At 42.8% G+C, this 27,174-nt stretch overlaps 1 protein-coding gene and 1 pseudogene across 1 annotated transcript in view; one reads left to right on the top strand and one right to left on the bottom strand.

Annotated features, from left to right (window-relative positions):
- The window catches only part of RAB39A (RAB39A, member RAS oncogene family), a 31,934-nt gene extending 17,077 nt beyond the window's left edge, over positions 1–14,857 (top strand). Inside the window, exon 2 of the mRNA XM_040482883.1 lies at positions 10,277–14,857. Coding sequence (XP_040338817.1) covers positions 10,277–10,703 — 427 coding nt within the window. The 3' untranslated portion in view covers positions 10,704–14,857. The remainder of the gene's footprint in view (positions 1–10,276) is intronic.
- On the bottom strand, positions 2,240–2,413 carry LOC121035671 (uncharacterized; annotated as a pseudogene).
- Positions 14,858–27,174: the final 12,317 nt, after the last annotated feature.

A 27,174-nucleotide genomic window follows, 5' to 3' on the forward strand; every position in this document is an offset into this window, starting at 1 on the left:
GCCCCTCGTTGCTTTTTTTAAGACGCCTGTGCATGTCCAACAAAATTCATAACAACAGCAGACAGGAGCTAGATAATCTTGCCACTTTAAGATAGCATTTCAAAATAAGTAACTATAATATAGTACAAATAATCTTGTGCATTCCAGGACCTGTGGACTTTTGTCCTTCATAGGACAACAGCATTTTGTTTTCAGTGCCCTCCAGGAAACTCGGTAACTGCTTACTTTGAGATATTTACATTTTTTAGAATCTCAGGAATCAGGTCGTTTGGGTCAAAAAAATACTTCAAACTCCCGAAGGCATTTCATTCACACTCGATTGCATTGCTTCTGTATTAAGTGATTCGTTGCAAATGGAAGCAGACTGGAATGCGGTCACTACCATGTGTCCACATGTTATTTCAGAGGAAAAAAGTGAGAGGAAAATTAACATAAATTAGATGACCATTTTTCTTTTCTAAAGCACATATACTGTAAGAATAAACTTGGAGCATCTGTCGGTTAAGCATCTGACGTCGGCTCAGGTCATGATCTCACAGTTTGTGAGTTCGAGCCCCACATCGGGCTCTGTGCTGACAGCTCGGAGCCGGGAGCCTGCTTCACGTTCTGTGTCTCCCTCTCTTTCTGCCCCTCCCTGTTTGTGCTCTCTCTCTCTCTCTTTCTCTCAAAAATAAATAAACTTTTTTAAAGTTTTTAAAAATTAAAAAAAGAATAAACTGTGGCTCCCGGGTGGCTCAGGCGGTTAAGTGCCCAACTTTGGCTCATGTTGTGATCTCACAGCGCATGAGTTTGAGCCCACGTCGGACTCCGTGCTGACAGCTTAAGAGCCCACTTCAGATCCTCTGTCTCCCTCGCTCTCTACCCCTCCCCCCCCACTCATGCTCTTTCTCTCTCTCAAAAAAAAAATAAACAAACTTTGCAGATGAATGGTTAAAAGAAAACGTGGTATAAACATACCGTTGAATAGTCTTCAGCCACAAAAAAAGAAGGAAATCCTGTCACATGCTACGACATGGGTGACCCTCGAGGACATTATGCTGAGTGAAATAAGCCAGTTACCGAAGGACAAATGCTGCGTGATTCTATGGATACAAGTTGTCTAAAGTAGTCAGACTCATGGAATCAGAAAGCGTGGTGGTTACCAGAGGCTGGAGTGGGGAAGAGGAGGAAATGAGCTGCTGTTCGACGGGAAGGGAGTGTCAGTCATGCAAGATGAGACAGTTCTAGAGATCCGCCGTATGGCACCGTGCTTGCAGCTGACGATAGTGTAGTGTACGCTTTAAAAATTGTTAGGAGGGTGGATCTCATCTTATGTGTTGTTTACCCACAATAATTCCAAAGAAAAATGAGTTTTGGCCTCATGAGACCATGTTGAACATTACAAAATGTCTGTTGCTTTGTTTTCTGCCCTCTTCCCTTACAAACTGTGCGGACACTATCGACCGGGGCTTTGGCCCCCAGTACCAAAAGCGGCTTGAGGACCCTGATCTAAAACGAAAGTTACTGGAAGCGTGTCTGAGGCACAGAGACATGACTGGGAGCTGGGAGGACCGGGCTTGGAATGAATCGAAAGATCGCAGGCATTCTGGGCAGCAGGCACCACGGGGGGCCAGTGTGGTCCTCACCATATTGTTGCCCCTTTTTTGCCTGTTCGCCCACTTCCATAAGAAGCCCCAAATGACCAGTTGGCAGTCTCAGCTGATTTGGTGGAAGCATCACAGGGTTCTCTAGTGAAAGCGTTTCTCCTTTGGATACTAAAACCTTGACATCAGCAGAGTTCAGAGTCACAGGGATTAGAAGCAACAAAAAATTGTAGTGACTCATTAAGTGCGATTGTGAGAGGTACCATCACCCCACCTCCACCCTTTGTTTCCCAAACCACAGCATCTGTGCCTGAGGACCCCCCCCACCACACACACACACACACACACACACACACACACACACACACTGTATCCCTCGCTAGTTTAAAACACAAATGTCGTGGGCCATCCCAAAATCTCACAAGGTGTTACCTCCTGGACATTGGTGTAACAGAATCTTAGCCCATTCCACGGTTTTATAAGGCCAGATGCTTGTAGGTGATTGTGACATGGTAAGATCAACGAATCCCATGGCACCCGCCCATTTCCCTGTCTCCTCCTCGGCTAAGTGAGATCTTTGATCTGCAGCCAAGTGTGGGATACCATGTCTAGATGTAAGGGATTCTGTAAGTTCATAAACGGCGGTGCTGGCATGGTTTGAGTCCAGCGTAAACGTCTGTTACAGCGAGGACGCATCAGTGTCCCTTCCATCATGGTCCCCCCAGAGTAAGATGCCACACCAAAAGTGTCAGTAGCTGCTCGAAAGTTAACTATTAAGCTGAAAAGAACAGATACTGCACTTGATCTTAGCCCAAAGGCCGAGAAGCGATGGACAGTTAACTATTAAACAGTGACAGTCCAGGAGAGAGAACGTCTTTGTTGGGCCCAGTCACAGCCTCCATCTTTCTGCCATGATGTCTTTGAGTCCAAACTGGGGTAGAAATACTGACAGATAATGGTAGGGCAGGATATTTTGTTTCACCAGTTATTAGGAACTCCTCCACAGAGGGGAGGCTGGGGTGCGTATTCACACAGAATACAAGGATTCATGTGCTCTAGGCCCATCTGCATACCTCTTCTTCCCCAGACCTCCTTCTTATCAGTCCCCTGATCTTGTTTTTTTCCACCATGCCAAACCTTTAGCCTCTGCTCATGAATTGGTGTAGATCCCTACCTACCTGTCTCCATCTCTTCCTCTGCAAAAAGTTCCACTAGAAGTTCCAGGAACGGGAGGGGCTCTCTTTTCCACTGACCTTCAAGTCCATGGTGGAGCGGGGCTGACCATTGTCAGCATAGTGTGCAGCACCATGTGTGAGGCAGACTTGAGTTTCTTCCTCTTCAGTTATGGGGAAATCCAGATGAGGCCATGGGTTGAGAGGGTCCTGCAAAAGCAGGCCTGCTTGGGGTGTGAGCCTTGTCACTCCAGGTCCCCTTAGGATCTACCCCTGTCCTACGTGTATACATGGCTTCCGCTTGGTGACTAAGATCCAGCCTGATGAAACGAGAATACCTAGCTCCTGATGAGCACTCATTACACAGTCACTTGTTGTCCCACAGCTAGGCATTTAGTCTCTGTCAAAGCCAGGTTGTAAGCCAAGAACTACTCCTCAAAAGTATGATGGCTTTTGGCAAAAAGGGTGTACCTTTCTTCCCAAATGCCACTCCTGTAATTGTCCAATGGGTCCCTCCCCGGGCCTGATAGAGCATCCCAGTCTGCCATAGGTACTTCAGGCAAGCACCGTTAGGTCTGATGGACCATGGGCCAAGTAGCAAAGCTGCTTGTATTGTTGCTTGGACCAGCTGAAGGGACGTCTCTTGTCTTCAGCCCTGTTCAAGCCAGTGGCCTACTGGCTGTCCCACTAAATGGGTCAGAGAAGTAGACTCGGATACTATAGTAGTGTCCTCCAAGAGCCAAAAAGGCCCACCAAGTATTAGGCTTTTTTCTTCTTGGTAGGGGGCATAAGATACCACAGCTTGTCTTTGGAGAGGTTTTCACAGCATGCCTCAGATTAAGAGATCCCTGTCCCCCAAGACACTTCACACAAATTACTGACTACCGTATTTTCATGGGATATATATTTAGGATACGTGGATATATATTTCATTTACCCACTTTCCCCTGCCACTGGCACACTCATAGCAACTCAGTGACCTTGGTGTGAGAACATAACATGCTGCTAACAGATCTTAATGTTGGGCACCGCCATGATCTTAAAGTTCTTTTTTCGCACTAGTATCTCTTTCCCTCAAACGTTCTCATTCTCTCTGCCATTTCTCCCATTTCCCCAATGGCTGTGTTCATGGCTTTACCAAATCAATCACTTATTCCCTCACTAAGAATGTACTGAGTGCCCACTTTGTGCCAGACACTTGAGAATCACTGGATAATCAGTGGTGAGCATAGACACGGCGCCCACTAACTCTCACAATTAGCAACCCAACATCCTGGATTCAGAAAGTGGAAAGCAGTGGAGAAGGATGGTATGCAAGAGTACTAGCCTTGAACGCAGTGATTCTGCCCACCAACCTGAGAAATAGATTCTGACCAAACAACCGCCATTTTTCCTTCAATGCAGGTGTCTAATGAGAGGAGTAAAGTGTTCCCCCCGTTCTGCTTCGTGGGGAGAAAAAGTTCGAAAGGGAAATCCTGTTTCTTCCTATGGTAGAAGCCTACATGTGAGGGAAGAGGGAGAAGAGTTTCTCCTGAACCAGCGCTATTCCTTTGCAGTGATGAGTGTCTACATGGGAGTGGTTATAATTAATTCATAGTGACACCAGCCTGCCTGGTTGAGTGATTTTTCCCCAGAAACATTCGGCTGCACGCTGGCCTGATCCGGAGGTAGTTTTCCCAGATGAGTATAGCAGTGGGGGGGAGGAGCTTGGGAATTTAGGTATTTCTAAGAGAACAATTATAGTGATGTCTCATGGAAGGCAGTAAAAATAGGAGGGTATTAATGGATAGCAAGTCATGGAATTGCTGAATAGATTACAAATCTTGATAACATTTTGAAATTATCACAGTAAAAATATGCTGCAGGCTATGAGATTTTGATCAAAACGTGGGCTGTATATTTGCAGTTTTGGAAGTAGTGAATTTCTGATGATGAAAAGGAAGTAGGTGAGAAAGACAGAATGACGAGGATAGTTCATTAGAAATGAGGAAGCCACAGGGCGACCGAATGGCTCAGTTGGCATCCGATTTCAGCTCAAGTCATGATTTCATGGTTCCTGAGTTCGAGCTCTGCGTCAGGCTCTGTGCTGACATCTCAGAGCCTGGAGCCTGCTTTGGATTCTGTCTCCCTATCTCTCAGCCCTTCTCCTGCTCGTGCTCCCTCTATCTCTTTCTCAAAAATAAATAAACATTACAAAAAAAAAAAAAGAAATGAAATGAAATCAGGTAACAGAAATGACACCAGACAGCTCCTCCAAATAAGTGTTGAAATCAACGAACAGAATGAGAGGAAGTGCGATGGAAAGAAAAGCGAAGCAAAGCGCTCGAGTCTTCAGCATGCGGGGAATGACCTCGCACTTGGCAGATGACAGAAGATGATAGAGCCAGATGGCAGAAGCCTCAAAGGAGCAGGGAATTTTTTTTCTTTTCTTTTCTTTCTTTCTTTTTTTTTTTTTTTTTTTTACAACTGGAGTTGGGAGACAGTTCTCTGGAAGTGACCCTGGGAAGCAGAAGCCACCGCCTCTTGCGCCTACAGAATGAACAACTTGAACGTGTTGCGGGGGGGGAAGCCGTGTGGTCAGGAAATGAAATTAAATACAGCAGCTTTCAGTAAGGCAAGGAGGAGGGGAAAACATTCCGAGAGGAGACTGTTCTCTAAAATGGGATGGAAGTTCCTAATAGTGTAGTTTTCAAGGTATAAAAGAAGGAGGTTTCTTTTATAATCAAAAGGAGATCTTCTGGGGTGCCTGGGTGGCTCAGTTGGTTGAGCCTCCGACTTCAGCTCAGGTCATGATCTCACGGTCTGTGGGTTCGAGCCCCGCGTCAGGCTCTGTGCTGACAGCTCAAAGCCTGGAGCCTGCTTCAGATTCTGTTCTCCCTCTTTCTCTGCACCTCCCCCGTTCGTGCTCTGTCTTTCTCCCTCTCAAAAATAAATAAACATTAAAAATAAAAAAGGAGATCTTCCACTTGGGGGGGACAAAGATCTTCCATGATTCACCTTCCCCATTGTATCACCATCATGCTAGATTTATCCCCTTTCCAGTCTCGCCAGAGGGTAGCATCATAACTCTTAACTTTCCCAAAGCACACCTGAGACCAGATTGGAATGCATTCATTTATTTCTCTCTCCCTTCTCTTCCTTCTTTCCTTCCATGGCCTGCCCCCCCCTCCCCCCAATATTTTTTTCTTTTCTTTAATCCATTCATTCAGTGAGACTTTCAGAGTCCAGAAGAAAATGGTTATAAAGTAACCTGCAGCAAGATGTTGTTGCTTATAAAGAATTGTTCTCCCGGGGTGCCTGGGTGGCTCAGTTGGTTGAGCATCCAACTTCAACTCAGGTCACAATCTCACAGTTCGTGAGTTTGAGCCCCGCATCAGGCTCTGTGCTGACAGCTCAGAACCTGGGGTCTGCTTCAGATTCTGTGTGTCCCTCTCTCTCTGCCCCTCCCCTGTTCATGCTCTGTCTCTCTCTCTCTCTCTCTCTCAAAAGTAAATAAACATGTAAAAATTTTAAAAAAAGAATTCTTATCATCAACTCGAATTCTTTACAGGGAGGCTGACCTACATAGTTATTTTAGGATCTGTACCCTACCTATAATACTCTCGAGAACTTATGGATACCTAAGTGTTACCCAAGAAAGGAGGTCCAGAGAAAGATACACGCTCCCTTTCAAGGTCCAGTTTCAGTCGGTAAGCCTGTGTCTTCCCCTAAATAACTGACAGTAAGGATGCCCAACTGTGTTAGGGAAAACCTACCCCAGGGCACAACTGTATCTGAATCTGAAGCCTAACCATATCAGAATTCTAAACTAATATCCGTACCCACACACAGAAACTGAAGGCCAAGTTATTATGTAGAAAATGGCAGATGTCATATTGAGACCATTTATCCCAACTAATCATTAATAAGGGCTGTTTCTATAGTGTATATGGCATAGAATTTGCCATAATTATGGGGCGCCTGGGTGGCGCAGTCGGTTAAGCGTCCGACTTCAGCCAGGTCACGATCTCGCGGTCCGTGAGTTCGAGCCCCGCGTCGGGCTCTGGGCTGATGGCTCAGAGCCTGGAGCCTGTTTCCGATTCTGTGTCTCCCTCTCTCTCTGCCCCTCCCCTGTTCATGCTCTGTCTCTCTCTGTCCCAAAAATAAATAAACGTTGAAAAAAAAAAAAAAATAAAATAAAATAAAATAAAATAAAATAAAAAGAATTTGCCATAATTTTGTTCTATAGAATGATTTGCCAACTGTATTCCTAATACGTTTGCAAAATTAAACACACAGGCCTGGAAAACATGGCATTTTCTCCAGTGCCTCTGCCTAATATACGAGCATCTCAACATTGAGTTTTCAACCACAAAAGTATGTTTTTATAAATTAAACTAATGGTAAATTAAAGAGGAGGGAGAATAAAAGTAATGCCAACTCAGTGCCGAGTAAATTAAAGCTTTCAGTTCAAGCATATAGCCTTAATTAGGTTTCTCTTAAGGCGCCGCACATCTACCTAAATTCACACATATAAAGATGAAAAGCAAAACAATAACAAATTATGCCTCGGTTTTTTTTTTTTTTAAGCAGCAACTTAAACGAACTGCAGTATTTGTAGCCTGACAAATATAGTGGGAGATTTTTCTTATTGTCAGTGGCCGTAGAACGCAGTGGTCCTTCAGAAAATATTCCTAAAATATTCACTTGAGAATCTCTCTGCTAAGAATTCTGAGGAAAAACAGGGAAGCGGGAGAAAGGCAAAGAAAGAAGAGGTAAAGATACTTTCTTCACACTCCCACAGCAAATGGTACTAAGGAAGGCATGGAAGAGGTAGAGAGAGCCCCAGTGACCCACTGGCCTTCCACAAAGATCTCTCGTGGCCAGGCAAGTAAGAGAGGCTCATCTCAATGCTCGAGGTCACTGACAACTTGGAAACTGAGACCCTCGTGACCTGTGCCTCCTACAGCATTTAGCACTTCCCTCTCCAATAAGATTACTTAATCCGATATGACAGATATCAAGTAGCATCTATCATTTGCCAGGCAATAGGATTGTTAGATACATAGAGGAAAAATGTTTGACCCTCAAGGAGCCTTGAACTGCGTGGGAGACATCCCAGCCAATCCAATCAGTACATTGTGAAAGTGGACGTAATTATAATGGCGGTATGCCAAAGGCTCAATGGAATTATAAGAGATTGCCTAAGAGAGGTGGGGAACAAGAGGTCAGTGACAGGGAAGACTTCTCATATTTATGATTTTTGAGCTGACTCTTGAAGGAGAAATAGGAGTTTGGTAGGCAGAAAAGGGTAGAAGACATTCTAGGTAGAAAAATAACACGTAAAAGCAAGATATATAAAATAGTATGGACTTGCCACCTTGCCTCATGATTCAATCAGAAAATAGCACAGGGGCGCCCGGATAGCTCAGCCGGTTAAGCATCCAATTCTTGATTTCGGCTCAGGTCATGATATCACGGTTCATGGGGTCCAGCCCCGCGTAGGGCTCTATGCTGACAGTGCAGAGCCTGCTTGGGATTCTCTTTCTCTCTCTCTGCCCCTCCTCTGCTTACACACACATGCGCACACACACTCCCTCTCTATCAAAATAAATTAATAAACTTAAAAAAAGAAAGAAGGAAAACAGATAGGAACGGCACACTTGAGGGTTAACTGAAAGTTTAACCAAGTGACTATTTCTGGAGATACGTATGGGCAAGGTCACCAAAAAAGGATGGTGAGGTGTTCAGAGTTACCCACAGCGAGGGGCGCCTGGGTGGCTCAGCTGGTTGAGCGTCCAGCTTCGGCTCAGGTCGTGATCTCATGGTTCGTGAGTTCGAGCCCTGTGTGGAGCCTGCTTCGGATTCTGTCCCCCCCTCTCTGCTCCTCCCCCACTCATGCTCTGTCTCTCTCCTTCAAAAATAAATTAAAACATTTTTGAGGGGCGCCTGGGTGGCTCAGTCGGTTAAGCGTCCGACTTCGGCTCAGGTCAGGATCTCGTGGTCTGTGGGTTCGAGCCCCGCGTCAGGCTCTGTGCTGACAGCTCAGAGCCTGGAGCCTGTTTCGGATTCTGTGTCTCCCTCTTCCTCTGACCCTCCCCTGTTCATGCTCTCTCTCTCTCTCTGTCTCAAAAATAAATAAATGTTAAAAAAAAAATAAAAAAAAAAACATTTTTGAAAAATTAAAAAAAAAAAAAAAAAAGAGTTAGCCACAGTGAGAAGCCATTCACCGGCCAAAAGAGACAGGAAAGAGAATGGAATTACCTGAACCCAGCAGAACCCATGAGAAAGGCACTACCCAACAGGAACCTTGACCAGAAATAGGAACAAGCTACTGCCAAGCCAGGGTCTAGGGGAGACAAAGAGAAGGGTAGATACCCTGACCTCCTTCCTCTGGTCACCAGCTGATGCCTCCATTGGCTAAGCCCCACAGCAAGCCCAAGGACAAGGAAGTGTGGAAAAGCTTTCCGTAGATGACACCTTCCCAAGGCCCAGACAAGAGCAGACACTAGATTTAGGGGCCAAATCGAATGCCTAGCACAGATTCATAACCCATGTGCAAGCAACTTCCTGTTTCTCAAATAGGTATCGCACAGGACCATTCCTGTAACGCACGTTATAACAGGCTTGGCTCTGTTTCTTCTTTCCCAGCTGATGGAGAGAGGAGCTCCTTGAATTAAATGACAGGGACAGAGAAATTCTTAAGATCTGGTTTGTTGGGTAACCTCCGCCCTTCACCAAATCTTCCTATCGTCATATTTTTAATCACAGTAATTTAATAATCTATCAGATACTTTTTTGTTGTTGTTGTTATTATGTTTATTTTGAGAGAGAGAGAGAGAGAGAGAGAGAGAGAGAGACAGGACACACGTGGGGGAGGGGCAGAGAGAGAAGGAGACACAGAATCTGAAGCAGGCTCCAGGCTCTGAGCTGTCAGCACAGAGCCCCACATGGGGCTCGAACTCACAAACCGTGAGATCATGACCTGAGCCCAAGTTGGACACTCAACCGGCTGAGCCACCCAGGCGCCCCTCTATCAGATACTTTAAAATAAAGACACATAGTCTTAAGTGTGAGATAACATACCATGTAAGTGCTTATTTATCTATCTGAAAATAACTACACTTTAATGTTCTGTCAGTGGATGAAACCCGCTCTCCTCTTAGTCTCAGAATATTTTGGTTCACTTAAGACACTTCCTAGTTGGCTGGGGCGCCTGGGTGGCTCAGTTGGTTAAGCGTCTGACTTCAGTTCAGGTCATGATCTCGCTATTCGTGAGTTCGAGTCCCGCATCAGGTTCTGTGCCGACAGCTCAGAGCCTGGAGCCTGCTTCGGATTCTGTGTCTCCCTCTCTCTGTCCCTCCCCTGCTCGAGCTGTGTCTCTGCCTCTAAAAAATAAATAAATATTAAAAAAAAAAAAAAGACACTTTCTATTTGGCTTATAAATTCTAGTGAAGTCACATTACGTCACCTTCAGATTTTATTACGGTGGGAGCAGAACAACTTATTCTTTCACAACCTGTTTTTCTATTTATTTTTCAGATCAATAACTCGATCTTATTACCGCAACTCAGTTGGCGGATTTTTAGTATTTGACATTACCAACCGACGATCTTTCGAACACGTGAAAGATTGGCTGGAAGAAGCAAAAATGCACGTACAGCCATTTCGGATTGTATTTCTGCTGGTGGGACATAAATGTGACCTGGCTTCGCGACGTCAGGTTACAAGGGAAGAAGCTGAAAAGCTGTCAGCAGACTGTGGCATGAAGTATATAGAAACCTCAGCAAAGGATGCCACAAATGTGGAGGAATCCTTTACAATCCTGACCAGAGACATATATGAACTTATCAAAAGGGGAGAGATTTGTATTCAAGATGGCTGGGAAGGGGTTAAAAGCGGCTTTGTTCCAAATACGGTGCATTCTTCTGAGGAAGCGGTAAAACCCAGGAAAGAATGCTTCTGCTGACTTCCCACAGGCCAGAGGACTCCCGTGAACAGACTGGGTGTCATCCCAGGATCAATACCGACGTTAACTTCAGCAGGAGACGCAATGGCAGCATTTAGGACACAGTTATAAATCGATGCTAATGCTATTTTGTAAGGTATTTAATTCAGAGCGCTATGCTTGCTGGTGACGCTACCAGATTGGGGGTTGTGCTAAATTATCAGGCAAAGCAGACAACCTTTTCTTGAAACTGGAGTGTCTCCGGAATGATCCCCGTTCTCCCTTTGTTAGCACACAGCTAACCTTAATGTTCGCATATACCAATATTACTCATTTTTCTTGACAGTTTGAAATGGGTTTTTTGTGCATATATAATCTGATCGAAAAGATTCTATCAGGAATTACATTCTCCTGAGCTCATCTGTTAATGCTGAATAGCAAAGTGGATTTAAAAGTGCAGTGTTTGCTTACAAAGGAAACGATCTCAGAGGTATCATCAACTAGGACGAAAATAATAATTCCATATTTAATGTGCCAGATTTTAAACCATTCTTTGAAATATTTATCCTCCCTTAATTTACCTGAACGTAAGAAAATAAGTTTTATACTCATTTTTGTTCTCTGATTTCTTGCTCTTGATAGATTTATGTTTTGTAAAGATATCTAAGGATCCAAGCAAAATATTTTATGGCAAATATTTGTAAAAATAAAAATGAAGGACCATTCATCAGCAAATGTTTTGATGTTATAGTATATTGTCCTTATTTAGACAAGAAAAGTTCATTTATATACCGACATTTTCAAAGAGAGTAAATGCAATTTACCTTGAACTGTTGTCAAAATTATCAGTATAGGTAAATACAGAATGTTTTTAGTGATTGCTTTTTTGTCCAATTAAGTTTCTGAATTTCCCGGTTCTGGGACAAGAAAAGTATAGGAAAGAAAGATTTTTCTGGGCAAGGAAGATTGGTTAGATGTTTGATATATTCAGCATTCAAATTGCGTTTCAGCAAAATTAAAGATAGAATACTGAGTTAAGGCTATAAAATGACTTTTGAGTTTTCTAATTTTTAACTTATTGATTAAATTCTCCTCCTGGAAGGGACATTTTGATAACAATAGTTTTCAGCATACATTTCTGTTCTGTTCTGTGAAGCATTCCCAATCACAAAGGGGCACCAAATGCAGCCACCTTTTTGGAATTATGAGGTTTACTGTCAACCTGCAGTATCTTCATTTGTTTGAAAACCAAAGTGATATGGTGGTAAGAATATTTAACGAGAAATCAGAATACCTGGGTTTTAAGCTTGCCTTTGCTGTACCGGTATCTGAACACGAGTGAGTCACTTAACCTTGCTAAGCATCCATTGTCTTAACTGTAAGATGAGAATAATAACCCCGTTTATTGTGTTTCATGGACTAATTTTGAGAATCAAGCGAATCATGTGACAAAGCTTTGTAAACAGAGAAAGCATTATGCAAATACATAATGAGCTTGGTCTCAGCTGCTCACGGGCATACTATTATATTTACAATGGATGAGAATGTTGTTTTCTCATATTCTTTCCCATTTCCACATTCTGCAGAGGGAGCAGAGGAAGGTGCAGGCTTTCCTGGACCTGAGGGATCTCTTGGTTTCATGTGTGCCCTGTGCCCTCGTGCCCTGAAACACTGTTCCTCCCAAGTGGAAATGATTGGGAGGGAAGTCCCAGGAGACATAACTCCATCCGGAATCGTGTTTGAATGTGGTTTTGTGCATCTTTGAAGTAGATATTTGATTATATTTTAAATAATTGTACATTTTCTAGGTTCATGGAAGTATTTTTAATAGTGCTTATGGAGAGAAGAATATAAATTATAACATCACTATAAGATTTTGAATAGTTGTATTGTCAACATTTTCTTGATCTCCTTGCATTCGTTTCACTTGAGTGAGTTCAAACTGTAATTGATCAGGTAAGAATACCTGTCCCCGCCAAATGTGAAACAATTTATTTTTACTGCTACCATTTTAAATCTTACATTACAGTTTTGCACCAGTCCAAAATGGCACCAACTCAAAAACTGGGTATCTAACAACAGTTTAAGGTTTAAACAGGCACCTGTGCCTACTTGTGAAGTTAAACAACTAAAATATAAAATATGATTTAACTTCTGGACACCCTTTATAATACTAATGGTGGGGTAAAACTAACATTCAGGCTAAAGGGTTCTGATGTTTTTCAAGACTTAGAATAGAACTAAGGAGGCAGAAGAAACAAACAGAAATGCAGGGCCCCCAAAGTTGATACTTAACCAAGGTCACACATGAGCAGAAGCAAGCCTAGATCTCTAGTTCTCCTTATACCTTAGTTGGGGTTCTTTTCATTACCATGCTGTGTCAGGTGTGTGTGTGTGTGTGTGTGTGTGTGTGTGCTGAAGAAAAGGGAAAATGTGATCTAACTGAATCCACAAAATTCTAAAATTGGCCATATAATTTTGAGGTTATGGAAGAGTGGTTTGTGGTACAACAATATTAAAATGAACAATAACTACAAAGATCTGAGTTCTTATGCAAGGTTGCCAAATTTCTGTATAACCTTAGCCAGATATCTTTATCCATATAGATATATCTATATAAAATAACTGACCTATTTTCTTACACATCATTATGGAGAATGTGGATAGTGACACCGAAATAGTAAAAATGTTTGCTCCAGGCAAAACATTTTGACTAAGTGTCCTGGAAGTCAGGTATACTTGAATCAGATATCATTGATATTATTTCATTCCAATTATTCAATTTAAATTTAAACCTATTTAAATTTAAAATTTAAAACTAACGGATGATGTAGCTAATTACTAAGTATTTTTAATAAACATGATAAAAAGGAAATGAAAAACTATCTAATCATATGATACCCTTTCCCTGAGAAATGCTTCTCATCTTGAACTGTATTAACACTTCGCATACAGTAATGTGATGTTCATTAAATGGTAAGCTGAAGCCAAAATGATTTTGTAAACAGAATGCTTTTAAATGTGGCCTTTATGTACATAATAGTAGCAAACAAGATTTCTTGGAGAGTTTACACTAGATTTCCAAAAGCCTCAAAATACTCCATGATTGTTTCCAGGGGCGACCAAAGCAGCCTTTATTACCGTTAAGAGGACTTTCCCGATCTATTAATCCAACTTTATAGTATTCAAAAACTGAATCTATGGATTAATAAAATCCTTTTAAGAGTACTTTTGATTCTATATTGCCTTTGGTTCAATCAAGTACAAAGCCTCGCAGACTTGAAAGAGTGCACTATATTTGAATAATTTCCTTAGGTCTGACCGAGTGACAAGGATGTGAAAGACTAAAGACCCATTTCATAAGCTGATTCATTTGTTCCCCAGTAACTGCCTGCAAAGATTTAGTTGGAAATGCAAAGGAAGCATGTAATCTTTAAGAAAAAAAAAGAAGAAAGACTATAAAGGCTTTAAAGTTAGGTCCTTTGTGTTTTAAAATAGAGTATGTTCCCAACAAGATGCTTAACTCTTGGAAATTTCACAGCTGGTAAAAAGTTGTCTCTGCTTCCGAATCCAGATCTTTCTAAATCCCCGTGTCTTCACTAAACCTTCCTGAGCGACCAATCTTCACCTGATACCAAAATAACTAGCAAACCATTCTCCCGAATTTGGGTGAACGACTACATGACTTGGTGTTTCTATAATCCTAGAATGACGGTAGACACACGAGTGCTGAACTGTAACAATCTGTGTCAATCATTACAGACTCTGGTTCGCTTATTACACATAATCATGTTGGAGAGTAAATGGAGAGAAAAGAAGCAATTTTAAGATTATTTTCAAAGTTAATGTTCCTCATTGTTATCTCTCTGGGTAAATTTTTTTTGTCTTTTTTTTAAATGGTGCCTAAAACATTGTCTCGTTGATGTGAATTTTGGTGACTAGCAATCAATGGTTATTATGTTGAATTAATCCTATTGAATGTGGATCTCATATACGTGGTTTTAATTTACACATTCCACGGAGAAACATGTTTTGCTATAATCATCTCTTGCCATTTTTTTTTTCTTAGAATGAAAACCAATGGGAGAAAGATATGGTTTACATTTTTTGAAGTATGTTATGAGTGTTACTTGATTTTAAATAATGAATAAAAAGAATGAGAACTATGGTTGTCACAAGGTTGTTACATTATCCGTCTTTGGGGAACCATCTTTCGTGGTGCTTTCAAAACAGAAACAACCACTTAACTCCAATGACATGCATCTGTGTGTGTGTGTGTGTGTGTGTTTACAAATGAAGTGCAAAGAAGAACCAAGAGATCTGAAATCCTATTTATATTACATAATCCTGGTGAAGTGTGAGGCAGAACTCCATGATCAAACAGGTATATATGTGCAGCAAAATGTGTAAATATTTACACTAAAAGAATGTCTGTAGATAACCTGTCACCAATTAAGGTCAGATTGTTTGCTGCCAAGTGAGTTATCAAAAGAATTGTAGACTCCCAGATGGGGCGCCTGGGTGGCTGAGTTGGTTGGGCGTCCGACTTCAGCCAGGGTCATGATCTATCAGTTTGAGGGTTCGAGCCCCGCGTCGGGCTCTGTGCTGACAGCTCGGAGCCTGGAGCCTGCTTCGAGTTCTGTTTCTCCCTCTCTCTCTGCCCCTCCCTCTCTCACACTCTGTCTCTCTCTCTCTGTCAGAAATAAAATAAAGCATTAAAAAATTAAAAAAAAAAGAATTGTAGACTCTCAGTGCTTTTTGGGTTTCCAAATTACTTAAAAGGATGATAGTCTTTTTTTTAAAAAAAATTTTTTTTAACGTTTATTTATTTTTGAGACAGAGAGAGACAGAGCATGAACAGGGGAGGGGCAGAGAGAGAGGGAGACACAGAATCTGAAGCAGGCTCCAGGCTCTGAGCTGTCAGCACAGAGCCCGACGCAGGGCTCAAACTCACGGACCACGAGATCGTGACCTAAGCCGAAGTCGGCCGCCTAACTGACTGAGCCGCCCAGGCGCCCCTGGATGATAGTCTTTTATTATGCCTTGAGAGATAACTCAGAATTTGTGACTTTTTTCTAGTAAGATCATCTTTGTCATGCTTCAGCCTTGCACACAGCAAGAGCTTATTAAATTTTAAATTGAGCTGTTCAATCTCACAAAAAAATTTTAGAACTTCTGCATATATAACCAGTTATACAGGTAAAATATTTAAAACAGTGCTTTGCACATAGTAAGCACTTGAGAAATGTCATCTTTCTGTTGTTGTTGTTGTTGTTTTTTTTAATTTTTTTTTCAACATTTATTTATTTTTGGGACAGAGAGAGACAGAGCATGAACGGGGGAGGGGCAGAGAGAGAGAGGGAGACACAGAATCGGAAACAGGCTCCAGGCTCTGAGCCATCAGCCCAGAGCCCGACGCGGGGCTCGAACTCACGGACCGCGAGATCGTGACCTGGCTGAAGTCGGACGCTTAACCGACTGCGCCACCCAGGCACCCCGTTGTTGTTTTTTAAAGAGAGAGAGCAAGAGCAGGGTAGAGGGGCAGAGAATCCTAAGCAGACTCCATGCTCAGCCCAGAGCCTGATGCGAGGCTTGATCCCACAACCCTGGGATCATGACCTGAGCTGAAGTCCGGAGTCAGAGGCTCAACCGACTGAGCCACCCAGGTGCCCCTTTAGTATTACTCTTATAACCACCGAAACGCCAAGAAGCCAGTTTTAATCCCCGGTGTGCCACAAACTAATTGTTGATAAAGGCAGTCTTACAGATCATCGTGAATGGTCGCTACTCTTTGAAATGATCTGATTCTTAGAGTCAGGGGAGAATGCTTTAGCAGGACAAACAGAAGATGGTACAGTTCCTGGGGAAGACTGGCGACCACCGACAACACCGGAGCAAATGGACAGGTACTCAAATGGGTGTGGCCATCACGTCTCAGCAGCTGCACTAGAAGCAGTCATCACCAGAACAGTGAGTGTGTGTGTGCCGTGTGGTAAGGAGCATGGGCCAAAGGATTGGGCCTCTTATTATATAGAAAATGATTATCAGTAGCATGGGTTTTTAAGAGATTGTTTGGAAATAACTTTATTGACATATAACTTACATTACAATGTACCTGTTTAAGATGTATTATTAGATGATTTTTCTTTTTCTTTTTTAAATTTGTTAATGTTTTATTTATTTTTGAGAGGCAGAGAGAGAGACAGACAGAGCACGAGTTGGGCAGGGGCAGGGAGAGAGGGAAGCACAGAATCCGAAGCAGGCTCCAGGCTCTGAGCTGTCAGCACAGAGCCCGACACGGGCTCAAACTCATGACCCTGAGATCAAGAGTTTCACACTCTACCAGGTAAGCCAGCCAGATGCCCCAGTACCATTATTTTTTAATGTTTATTTATTTTTGAGACAGAGACAGAGCATGAACAGGGGAGGGTCAGAGAGAGAGGGAGACACAGAATCTGAAACGGCTCCAGGCTCTGAGCTGTCACACAGAGCCCGATGCGGGGCTCGAACTCACGGACCGCGAGATCATGACCTGAGCCGAAGTCGGACGCTCAACCGACTGAGCCACCCAGGCGTCCCCCCCAGTACCATTATTTTAATAAAGGAATCCCCACTGTGCAAATACTAGCTCACTGTACAAAATTTGGAAAATATAGAATAGAAAGAAGAGGGAAAAATCACCATTAGACCCGTCCCCTGAAAATAATGATTTCAATATTTAAGGTATTTCCCCCTTTGTAATAATACAGCCATGTTGCAAAAAGAAAAATGTCTAATAATAGAGATATAAAGTGGAAGGTGAAAACTTCTTTTTGCCCTCCCTGGGTCCATTCCCCTTTAAGAGAAAAATCATCGTTCGCAATTCTATGTGTATCCTTCACGTCTTTTTCCTATGTGTTTATACAGATGATACACACAAATATAATGGACAAGGAGCACACAAATAAGATCAGTTATAACATTATTCTGTAACTTGCTTTTTGCACATAACAGAGTCTTGGCAATATCTTTCATTTTAATATACACTCATTTTGACAACTTCACAAAACGCAATATATACAGGGAAATATCATTTCTTTAGCCACTATCATTAATAGACGTTTAGATTGTTTCCAATTTTTTCTACTATAAATAATGTTACAGTGAACATATTGGTGGATATAGGTGTTGGGAAAACATGTAATTTTGTCTGATGTCCTAGATGTATGCGTGGTCAAATGTCATTGTGCAAATTTTAGTCGATATTGCCAAATTCCCCCTCCCCCTCCCCCTCCCCCCTTTTTTTTTTGAGAGAGAAGTGGGGCTCACCCAAAGCAGGGCTTATGTTCACCTGATGTAGACGCTAACTCACAAACCGTGAGATCATGAGCTGAGCCAAAGTCAGATGCTTAACCCACTGAGCCACCCAGGCACCCTGCCAAATTTCCATTAAAAAGAGTAGGCCAGGAGTGCTTGGGTGGCTCAGTGGGTTGAGCGCCTGACTTCAGCTCAGGTCATGATCTTTCAGTTCGTGAGTTTCAAGCCCTGCACTGGGCTCTGTGTTGACAGTTCGGAGCCTGGAGCCTGCTTCGGATTCTGTGTCTCCCTCTCACTCTACCCCTCCCCCGCTCATGCTCATCCTCTGTCTCTCTCTCTCTCTCTCAAAAATAAATAAACATTAAAAAAAAGAAAGAGTAGGCCAGTGATATTTTCAAAAAGATTTTATAAGAGGGATGCCTGGGTGGCTTAGTCAGTCATCCGACTCTTGATTTCAGCTCAAGTCGTGATCTCATATTTCGTGAGTTCAAGCTCCGCTTCGGGCTATGCACTGACAGTGTGAAGCCTGCTTGGAATATTCTCTCTCTGCCCCTGACCTACTTGTTCACTCTCTCTCAGCACAGAGCCCAACATGGGGCTCAAACCCACAAACCATGACATCATGACCTGAGCCAAAGTCAGATCCTCAACCGACTGAGCCACCCAGGCACCCCAGTAACATTTTCTATAGTATGGACAGAGATGCTTTGTTTTGTGTTGAGATTTTTCTCTTACAGCCAGTTATAGCTTGTATGTTATCTTTTGTTGTAAAGTTTTCATTTTTCTTCATATCTTCTAGGATTTATGTCTTGATTAGGAATGTCTTCCCTAGCCAAAAATTATAAACACTGTCCTACGTTTTGTGTTTTATGTTTGCACTTTTGTATGTCAGGATGTATTTGTACATGGTGTCATGTAGGTGTTTTTTTTTTTCTGAATAGTCCACTGTTCCAATGTCACGTCTTCCTTTCTCTAAACATTTGAATTTTCATCTGTATCCCAGAAGATTTAAACATCTATATTTTAGCGCTCTCTGTACCTATACAGAATCTGTTTCCAGACTTCCGTTCCACTGATTATTGTCTATTGTTGAACTAATACCACACTTTCACTTATTAAAGATTTTAAAAAATATTTTATTTTTAAATAATCTCTATACCCAACACGGGGCTCGAACTCACAACGCCAAGATCAAAAGTCGCATGCTGCACCGACTGAACCAGCCAGGCGCTCCAAATCATTTACCGAAGTTTTAAAATACGGTGTCAGAACGACAAACTCAACTGCTATAAGCCCTTCCCATGTCCATCAGCACCCAGACTGTGGTCTCTAAATACTATTTCCCTTTTAAAATAAAAGGCACCATTTCTTTTGTGAAATGGCTGCTTCTTGGTCTGGGGCAAGAAGTGAACAAAATGAGCCTGGACATCTTGTCACACCGGAAGGTAAGGAAGAGATCCAAGAATACTATGGACATACCAAAAGAACATAGAAACAAACCTGAAAAGGCCAAAGCTGGGACAATACGAGCATCAGAATGAAAATATGGGCATAAAATGGCATTAAATATTTTTAAATCTGTGAGCTCACATGATAGTAGGAAAAACTCCTATTTCTAGTCCATGATTCCCAGATCCCGTATTCAAACTATAATGGAAACTACGGTGTATGTGTGTCTCTGATTCAAAGCATATACTGCAGTGTGTAAGACACAACCGTGTCCTTTTGGGTTTCGTCTCCTAGATCTGGCTCTGAAGCAGAGTCTTCAGGAAGCCATTTTACCTTCCAGTTAGGCCAGCTGCTTCTGGGGATAAAGTATGTGGGAAGACCAATAATCCCACAAGTGTGGGACTGCTTCTGCACTTCCTTTGCTGTGAAATTAGTTTCTTGATCGTGCACAATGCTATGGGGGGGCCACCACCCGGATAAGGCATCCCATGAGTTCAAGGATGATAGTGCAACCAAAAGCATTTCAGACACTGGAGGCATAACCATATCCAGCATATGTATCTGTACCAGTAAGGACAAATCTCTGCCCCTTCCAAGATGGAAAAGGTTCAATGTAATCATCCCGTAGTGAGTGGCTGGTTGGTCTCGGTCTAGGGAATCCCCAAAACCACACCCAGTGGTGGATCCCGGATCTGCCATTTTTATCTTACAAGAGGGTGTTGTTGTGCTTGGCGGCTCTAAAGGAAACCGACTCGTGAAGGAGAGTCATGGCCACGGAGTCACTTGGTACTTCATGGTCAGACACTTCACCTCTACCAGTGCCCAGTTTCATGCCAGAATTGGTTTTTTAAAGGCATATAATTCCCTGCTTAGATGGAATGACTTTGATCGGGAACCCTAGGGACTGCTTGTGATTCTTCCATTGGGTCTCACCGTAAACGCTACAATGTCTTTCCCACCACTAACGATATAGGGTCTTCTGATTTCGTGTCCAAGCAGCAGGGCCACATGGACCACAATTTGGATCTGCTATAGAGCTCTGTCCTTTTCTGGAAGCCTGGTATATGGGGCAGAGCAGTATTATCTGGTGTGGACTAGACTGTCTTCAGAAACTAAGGAGGCCTCCAAGGATTTGTTCTTTCTTCATGGCAAGATGCAATAATTTGTTCTTTAATTTAGGTGGAATGTCAGCACACAGCTGATCGCCTGACCCTTCAAAATTCTCGTCTTGCCGCAGGTTCTTGAATCCTCATAGGGTTTATTTCACACATCTAAAGTACATGCAACTTACATCAAATGATGTCTTTTATCGGTATATCATGCGGGATGCTGAGACAGTCCAGACGTCTCTAGACTGTAGTATGACAAAGGACAGGAGAGTAAGCATCACCCTAGAGGAAAACTGTACATTTTTTCACTCTTGTCCATTCCACGTGAATGTGACCTGTTTCTGACCCTCTTTTCTGACGAAGATAGGAAAGAATGTATTGGCAAAATGTCACATCAGGTGCCATAGCTGGTTGAGTTTGGTAGTCTGCTGTCATTCTCCAAAATGAGTGGTGATACTGGTGGATCGCATGGAGGATTACCACCCCTGAATTCTAAAATCTTTAAGAAGAGCCTTATTTGCACCATTTCCCTCAGGATTTAATATTTCTCCTCCTGGCCAGGGCAGAGCCTACTCTTTGGCCTTTTCCATCGCGTTAGCTTTTAGTCCCCAGTCCAGTTACCAAATATGTGTGCCAACTACCCGGTGTGGCTATTTTGGTTCTACACTGGAGGACGGAGGGAAAGGACCCCTGGGTGAATCTGTAGGTGGGGTGGACCCACCATGAGCTGGAACTAGTCACGTGTGTCATTTACTACCTGGTCCCCGTATGTCCCCCTTCTAGCAGTGGGGACATAATGACACTTCAGGTCTCTGAATGTCCATGTCAGCTGGCACTCTGTGTCAAACGGTCCTTGAAATACTTGGGCATTCCCCTTTCCCGCTCGCATCGTTACCGAAGAAAATGGCCGTAGGCCTTCTGGGGAAAGGGCAAGGGCACGAGTAAACATTACATTGTACGCTTGCTGAGACGTTGTGGGGTTCTTCCTCCCGATGACCTAGTTTCTTCGAAAGTCAATGGATTCTGGTTCTGAAAACTGGGCAAGGGAATATAACTTTTTTTTTTTTTTTTTTTTTTTTTTTTTGAGTGACTGCCCTGAGCCTCCTGATCGAATGCCCTTGATTTTCTTTTGAGGGTATAGAATGAGTCTGCCCCTTTGGCCGCCCATCTGTTTTGCAGCACAGTCACCGTATTAGTTAAGACTCCCCAGAGGAATCATTCCAGAGGACCAATAGGAAATATATTGTAAAGATATTCATTATAAGGAATTAGCTCACAAGATTCTGGGGTCTGGTAAGTCCAGAATCTGCAGGGTGGGCTGACAGGTTAGAGACCCAGGAGGGCCAAAATTCCGGCTCGAGTCCAAAGGCCATCTGCTGTAGAATCAAGAAGAGTCAATGCTGCAGACGGAATCTGCAGTTAGTCGGCTGGAGGCTTCTCTTGCTCGGGAGAGGCCGGTCTTTTTGTTCAATTCAGGCCTTCAGCTGATTGGATGAGTCCCACTCATGTCGTGGAGTACAATCTGCTTTACTCGAAGTCTACTGATTTAAATAATAATCTCATCCAGCAAAATACCCTCACAGAAACACCCAGAAAAATGTTAGACCAAATAGCTGGGCAACTGGTGGCTCAGCCAAGCTGACACATAAACCATCAAGCACACCATGTCTTTTAACCGTCTTAATAATACTGAGGATCCAGCACCCCTGATCTGACCTTAACATACATTACGATAATTGTGTCCATATGATTTCTTTTTTTTCAATATATGAAATTTATTGTCAAATTTGTTTCCCTACAACACCCAGTGCTCATCCCAAAAGGTGCCCTCCTCAATGCCTATCACCCACCCTCCCCTCCCTCCCACCCCCCTCTTTTTTTTTTTAATGTTTATTTATTTTTGAGACAGAGACAGAGCGCAGGTGGGGGAGGGGCAGAGAGCGGGAGACACAGGATCCGAAGCAGGCTCCAGGCTCTGAACTGTCAGCACAGAGCCCGATGTGGGGCTTGAACTCACAAGCTGTGAGATCATGACCTGAGCTGAAGTCAGAAGCTTAACTACCCGAGCCACCCGGGAGCCCATCCATGTGATTTCTGATGGTTAAGGGTTGCCACCCTGTGTCTGCTGTTTTGGGGTCCTATCATCCCTGTTCCTCTCCGGAAGCCTAGTTCTGTATGACCTCTCCTACTGCCAGCCCTGGCCTACACAGGAAAGCCACTCTTAACTTCTTAGTGAGTGACACAGGTGAGCCTCTGACCAGGACATTCCTTCTTGCCTCGGTATGTGATGTGTCCTCCAGGCCTTTCTGGGAGGCACTATCACCGGGAGAATTTTCCACTTTACAGAGTACATCCACTTTAGCACCCTTGCTTCTCTGAGCCTTTTACTTCTACTGTCCACCACGGCCGTTCTAGCATTCCAACTTCGTTGAGCACGACATTACTTTCCCCATGCTTCTGGAGGACTTCCTGGGAGAAAGTCGGCACCATTTCCCCGGGCTCTTGCCAAAGCATTAAATTCAATGTCCTGTGAAAATGCTCCCAAATCAATAAAATTTTCCTTATCCAACCCTCTATTCTGGCCTGCTGATCTCGCACCTTCAGAAGCCAATAGCATGCACATTCCCCTGGCCCCCGCAGGCACGTACAGGCAGGCAGTCTTGCAGTTTCCTTTGTGATATAATCTCTGTTATCCCTTCTTGGGCCCAGCACACTCTTGACTAGGTAATACTGTGACTTAACCCGCGTTAAGGTCTGGAGGAGAAGCACGTGTTGCCTTGTGTCAGGAAAAAAAAAATGTCTACATCATCAAGTCAGAGGAGAATTGCTAGCTTTTTGGTTTTTTTGTTTGTTTTTTAAAGAGAGAACACATAAGCAGGGGAGAGGGTCAGAGAGAGAATGAGAGAGAATATTAATCAGGCTTCATGCTCTGTGCAGAGCCTGATGCAGGGCTCGATCCCACGACCCTGGGATCATGACCTGAGCCGAAATCAAGAGTCAGATGTTCCACTGATTGAGCCACCCAGGTTCCCCAAGAAGTGCTAGTTTTTGATAGGGAGAGGTGAGCTCTCAGAGTCAGAGGTTTCAGAGAAATCTGATGATTCAAGATCCTGTAGGTCATCAAACTAGATGTCCTCAGTCCATGTGTCAGGTTCTCCTTCCTTTTCGGTCAGGGCCCTGACCTTGGCATAGAAGACGGGGCTTGTAGGGAGTTGAACTCTCTGTGGAGCTTGGCTACTCTGACGAGTAAGTCCTGAGCCCGGTCTTTGGCTTTCTCTCTCCTCCCACTGTCAGAGATGACAGCCTCTGTGTAAGCTATCACATGAATGTCACATGTAGTTTCCAACTGGAAATTAACTCTGTCAGGTTTTCATCATCTTTTTCTTGTACTTGGCAATGGCCACTAATACAGACACCTTACATAGTGTACCAGCTAATGCATTTCCTTCCAGCATATATCAGATCATTCACCACTGGAGAAAGTTCTAACAACCTGTGATGGTGACCTTATCATCATAGTAAGAAGTGATTCCGTTCCAAAACCCAATTTTAGCTGCTTCTCTATTGAAAGCGTCCTGGTAACAACTGTCACAGCGGGGATTTTCCAGGAAGCTGACTCTGAGACAGGGTTGGTTTGAGATGGTCAGGACTTTTTTTCTTTTTGTTGACAAGTTGTTGGAGATGGGCCTCCCAGAAGAGGTGTGGCCTTGGGTGTTGTGGCTCTCTATAGTTGAGGCAATGCCTGAGGGAACTAACAACTGAATGTTGCCAGCAGACAACAGAGCCGGGACAACACATCTTTTTTTTTTAATTAATTTATTTATTTTAAAAGAGAGAGAGCACCAGCAGGGAGGGGCAGAGAGATGCAGAGAGAGAGAAAATCCCAAAGCAGGCTCCGTGCTGTGGGCATAGATCCTGACGTGGGGCTCTAACTTATAACCCTGAAATCATGACTTGAGCTGAGGTCAAGAGTTGTGGTTGCTTAACCAGCTGAGCCACCCAGGTGCCCCAATATGTCTTTCATAGAAGGAAGATCAGGGTGGGGTATTTCAGAAGCTCCCAAGTTAAAACATCAACCACGTGGGTTGTGTTGATCATGATTCTGATTCAACTGTAAAAAAGAAGTAACCATCAGGGAAAATGGAAGATTCATTAACGATATCAAGGCACCCTGTTGATGTTTTGGGTGCGATGTTAGTTTATTATTGTGTTTTTAGAATAAACATACTAAAATGGAAGTGAGTTGGAATATGCATGGGGACAAGAGTGACTATGAATTGTCGGTACGGATGGAAGACAAAATCACGGGCCACCTGCCAAAGATGCCCTGTCCTCAACGCCAGAATGAAAAAGATTTTTGCAGGTGCGATTAAGGATCTTGATTAGTGAGAAGATGATCTTGGATTCTCCAGGTGAGCCCCATATAATCAGAAGAGACTTTATAAGAGGGAGACAAGAGGGTCAAGGCTAAAAAAGAAGACCTTGTGACAGTGGAACTAGGGGAAACAGAGTCAAAGAGAGAAGATGCTATGCTTCCGGATGGCTACATAGAGGAAGGAGTCACCAGTCAAAGAATGCAGGGAGCCACTAGAGGGCAGAAAAGACAAGGAACAGATGCTTTCCTGAAACCATCAGAAGAAACGTGGCCCTGCTGACACCTTGATTTTGGACTTTCATTCTCCAGAACTGTAAGGGACTAAATTTGTATTGTTTAAGCCACAAATGTATGATAATTTGTTACATCAGGAATATGAATCTAATACAGTAAGCATATGGAGTTCCATTGTGATATTTTTCTACATTTGTGAAATTTTCTATTTATTTATTTATTTATTTATTTATTTATTTATTTATTTGTAAATAGGCCCCATGCCCAGCATGAAGCCACACACAGGACTTGAACTCACGACCCTGAGATCAAGACCAAACTGAGATCAAATTTGGCACCCCAGGTGCCCCCAATTTTCTATAATAAAAAAAGTGTTCTGAAAAATAAAAGAGACCCAGCACTGAAAAAGAAAATGTAATATGGGTTGATATATAGTTTGGCAAGTCCTCCTTTGTTTGTTTTTTAAAAAAATCTATATTTTGGGGGCACCTGGATGGCTCAGTCGGTGAAGCATCTGACTTCCGCTCAGGTCATGGTCACATAGTTTGTGGGTTTGAGCCCCATGTTGGGTTCTGTGCAGACAGCTCAGAGCCCGGAGTCTACTTCAGATTCTGTGTCTCCCTCCCTCTCTCTCTGCTCTCCTTGCTTACGTTCTCTCTCTCTCTCAAAAATAAATAAGCGTTAAAAACATTTTTTTAATATATATTTCTGCTGGTCTTTCACATGTTTCTCCCAAATACATTTTTTAAAGATTATTTATTTGATAGAGTAAGAGCATGAGCAGAGAAGGAGCAAAGAGAGAGAAAGAAAGAGAATCCCAAGGAGGGCTCCTCGCCATCAGTGCAGAGCCCCACATGGGACTCAAACCCACACACTGTGAGATCATGACCTGAGCAGAAATCAAGAGTCAGACTTTCAACCAACTGAGCCACCCAGGTGCCCCCAATACATTTTCCATTAGCTTGTCAAGTTTCTGGTAAAAAAAAAAAAAAAATCAGGTAAGTCTTTTATCAAAATTTAATACAAATTGATTTTGGGGAAATTATGTCACAGGTAAGCGTCACAGGATGTCCCTGCTAGTCTGAGCTGATTGTTGTGTGTGCCCAGTGGATGGGACTCCAGGTGAAGGAACGCTATGGTTCTCCAGCCAACCCCCTGATAACTGAGTGGCTGAGTTCTATTCAGAGGGAAGAGTGAAAAAAAAGACACCTGGCCTCCCTTTCAAGACGTATTCTCCAGCCTAGCTTTACTACCGTACTGTAAATATTTTATGCCCCACTTGTTCCCTCATGTTTGCTGTCCATCGGCCCATAATTAGTTTCTAACTCTATTATCTGAAATCACTACATTGTAAGTGATGGAGCTGAGTGGAGCTGGATACGAGTAGAATCGATCGTGAGCATTTTGAAGGATGCCTTGGAGACTAACGAAATAAAGCAAAACAGGAAGAGTAAAGAGAATAAGTGGAGGTTGGTTGATGAAGTGGCAAAGTTAGGCTTTAATATTGATGTGACTTCATTGCCTAGTCTTGCGAAGCCTGGGGGTATTTTAACTTCATAAGTCATAAGTAATTTGTTAAGCAAAAATACAGCAGACGTACCCTTTGTGCTACAATGACTGGGTTGCTTTGGCACAGAAAAATACTCTGACAATTTACTTCGGGTTTAATTCAATTAGGAAATTGAGTTTCATGTAGAAAGTCTGTAAATTCTATTACTAAGATATTATTTTCATGATTCATCCTTATCTTATAAATTGTCTCAACAGAGATTTAAAAATAAATTGGCTAAGGCTCTTGAATGATAGTAGCCTGAGTAAAAATATTATTACACAATTGAAAATAAAATTCTAAATAGATAAAGTCTCCAAGTGATAGCATGAATAAAAAAGTTATAATTGGCCAACAGCTGCTAATTTCCATTTCTTATACTTACCGCTAATTAGGCAAGATAAATTTTTTTTTTCTGGTACTGGAAAAGTGAATAATTGTGTAATTATAGATAATGAAACGAGTATTAGAGGTGTGTGT

Source organism: Herpailurus yagouaroundi, unplaced genomic scaffold, assembly GCF_014898765.1.
Source record: "Herpailurus yagouaroundi ecotype Mexico unplaced genomic scaffold, PumYag 161, whole genome shotgun sequence".
Classification (NCBI taxonomy): Eukaryota; Metazoa; Chordata; class Mammalia; order Carnivora; family Felidae; genus Herpailurus; species Herpailurus yagouaroundi.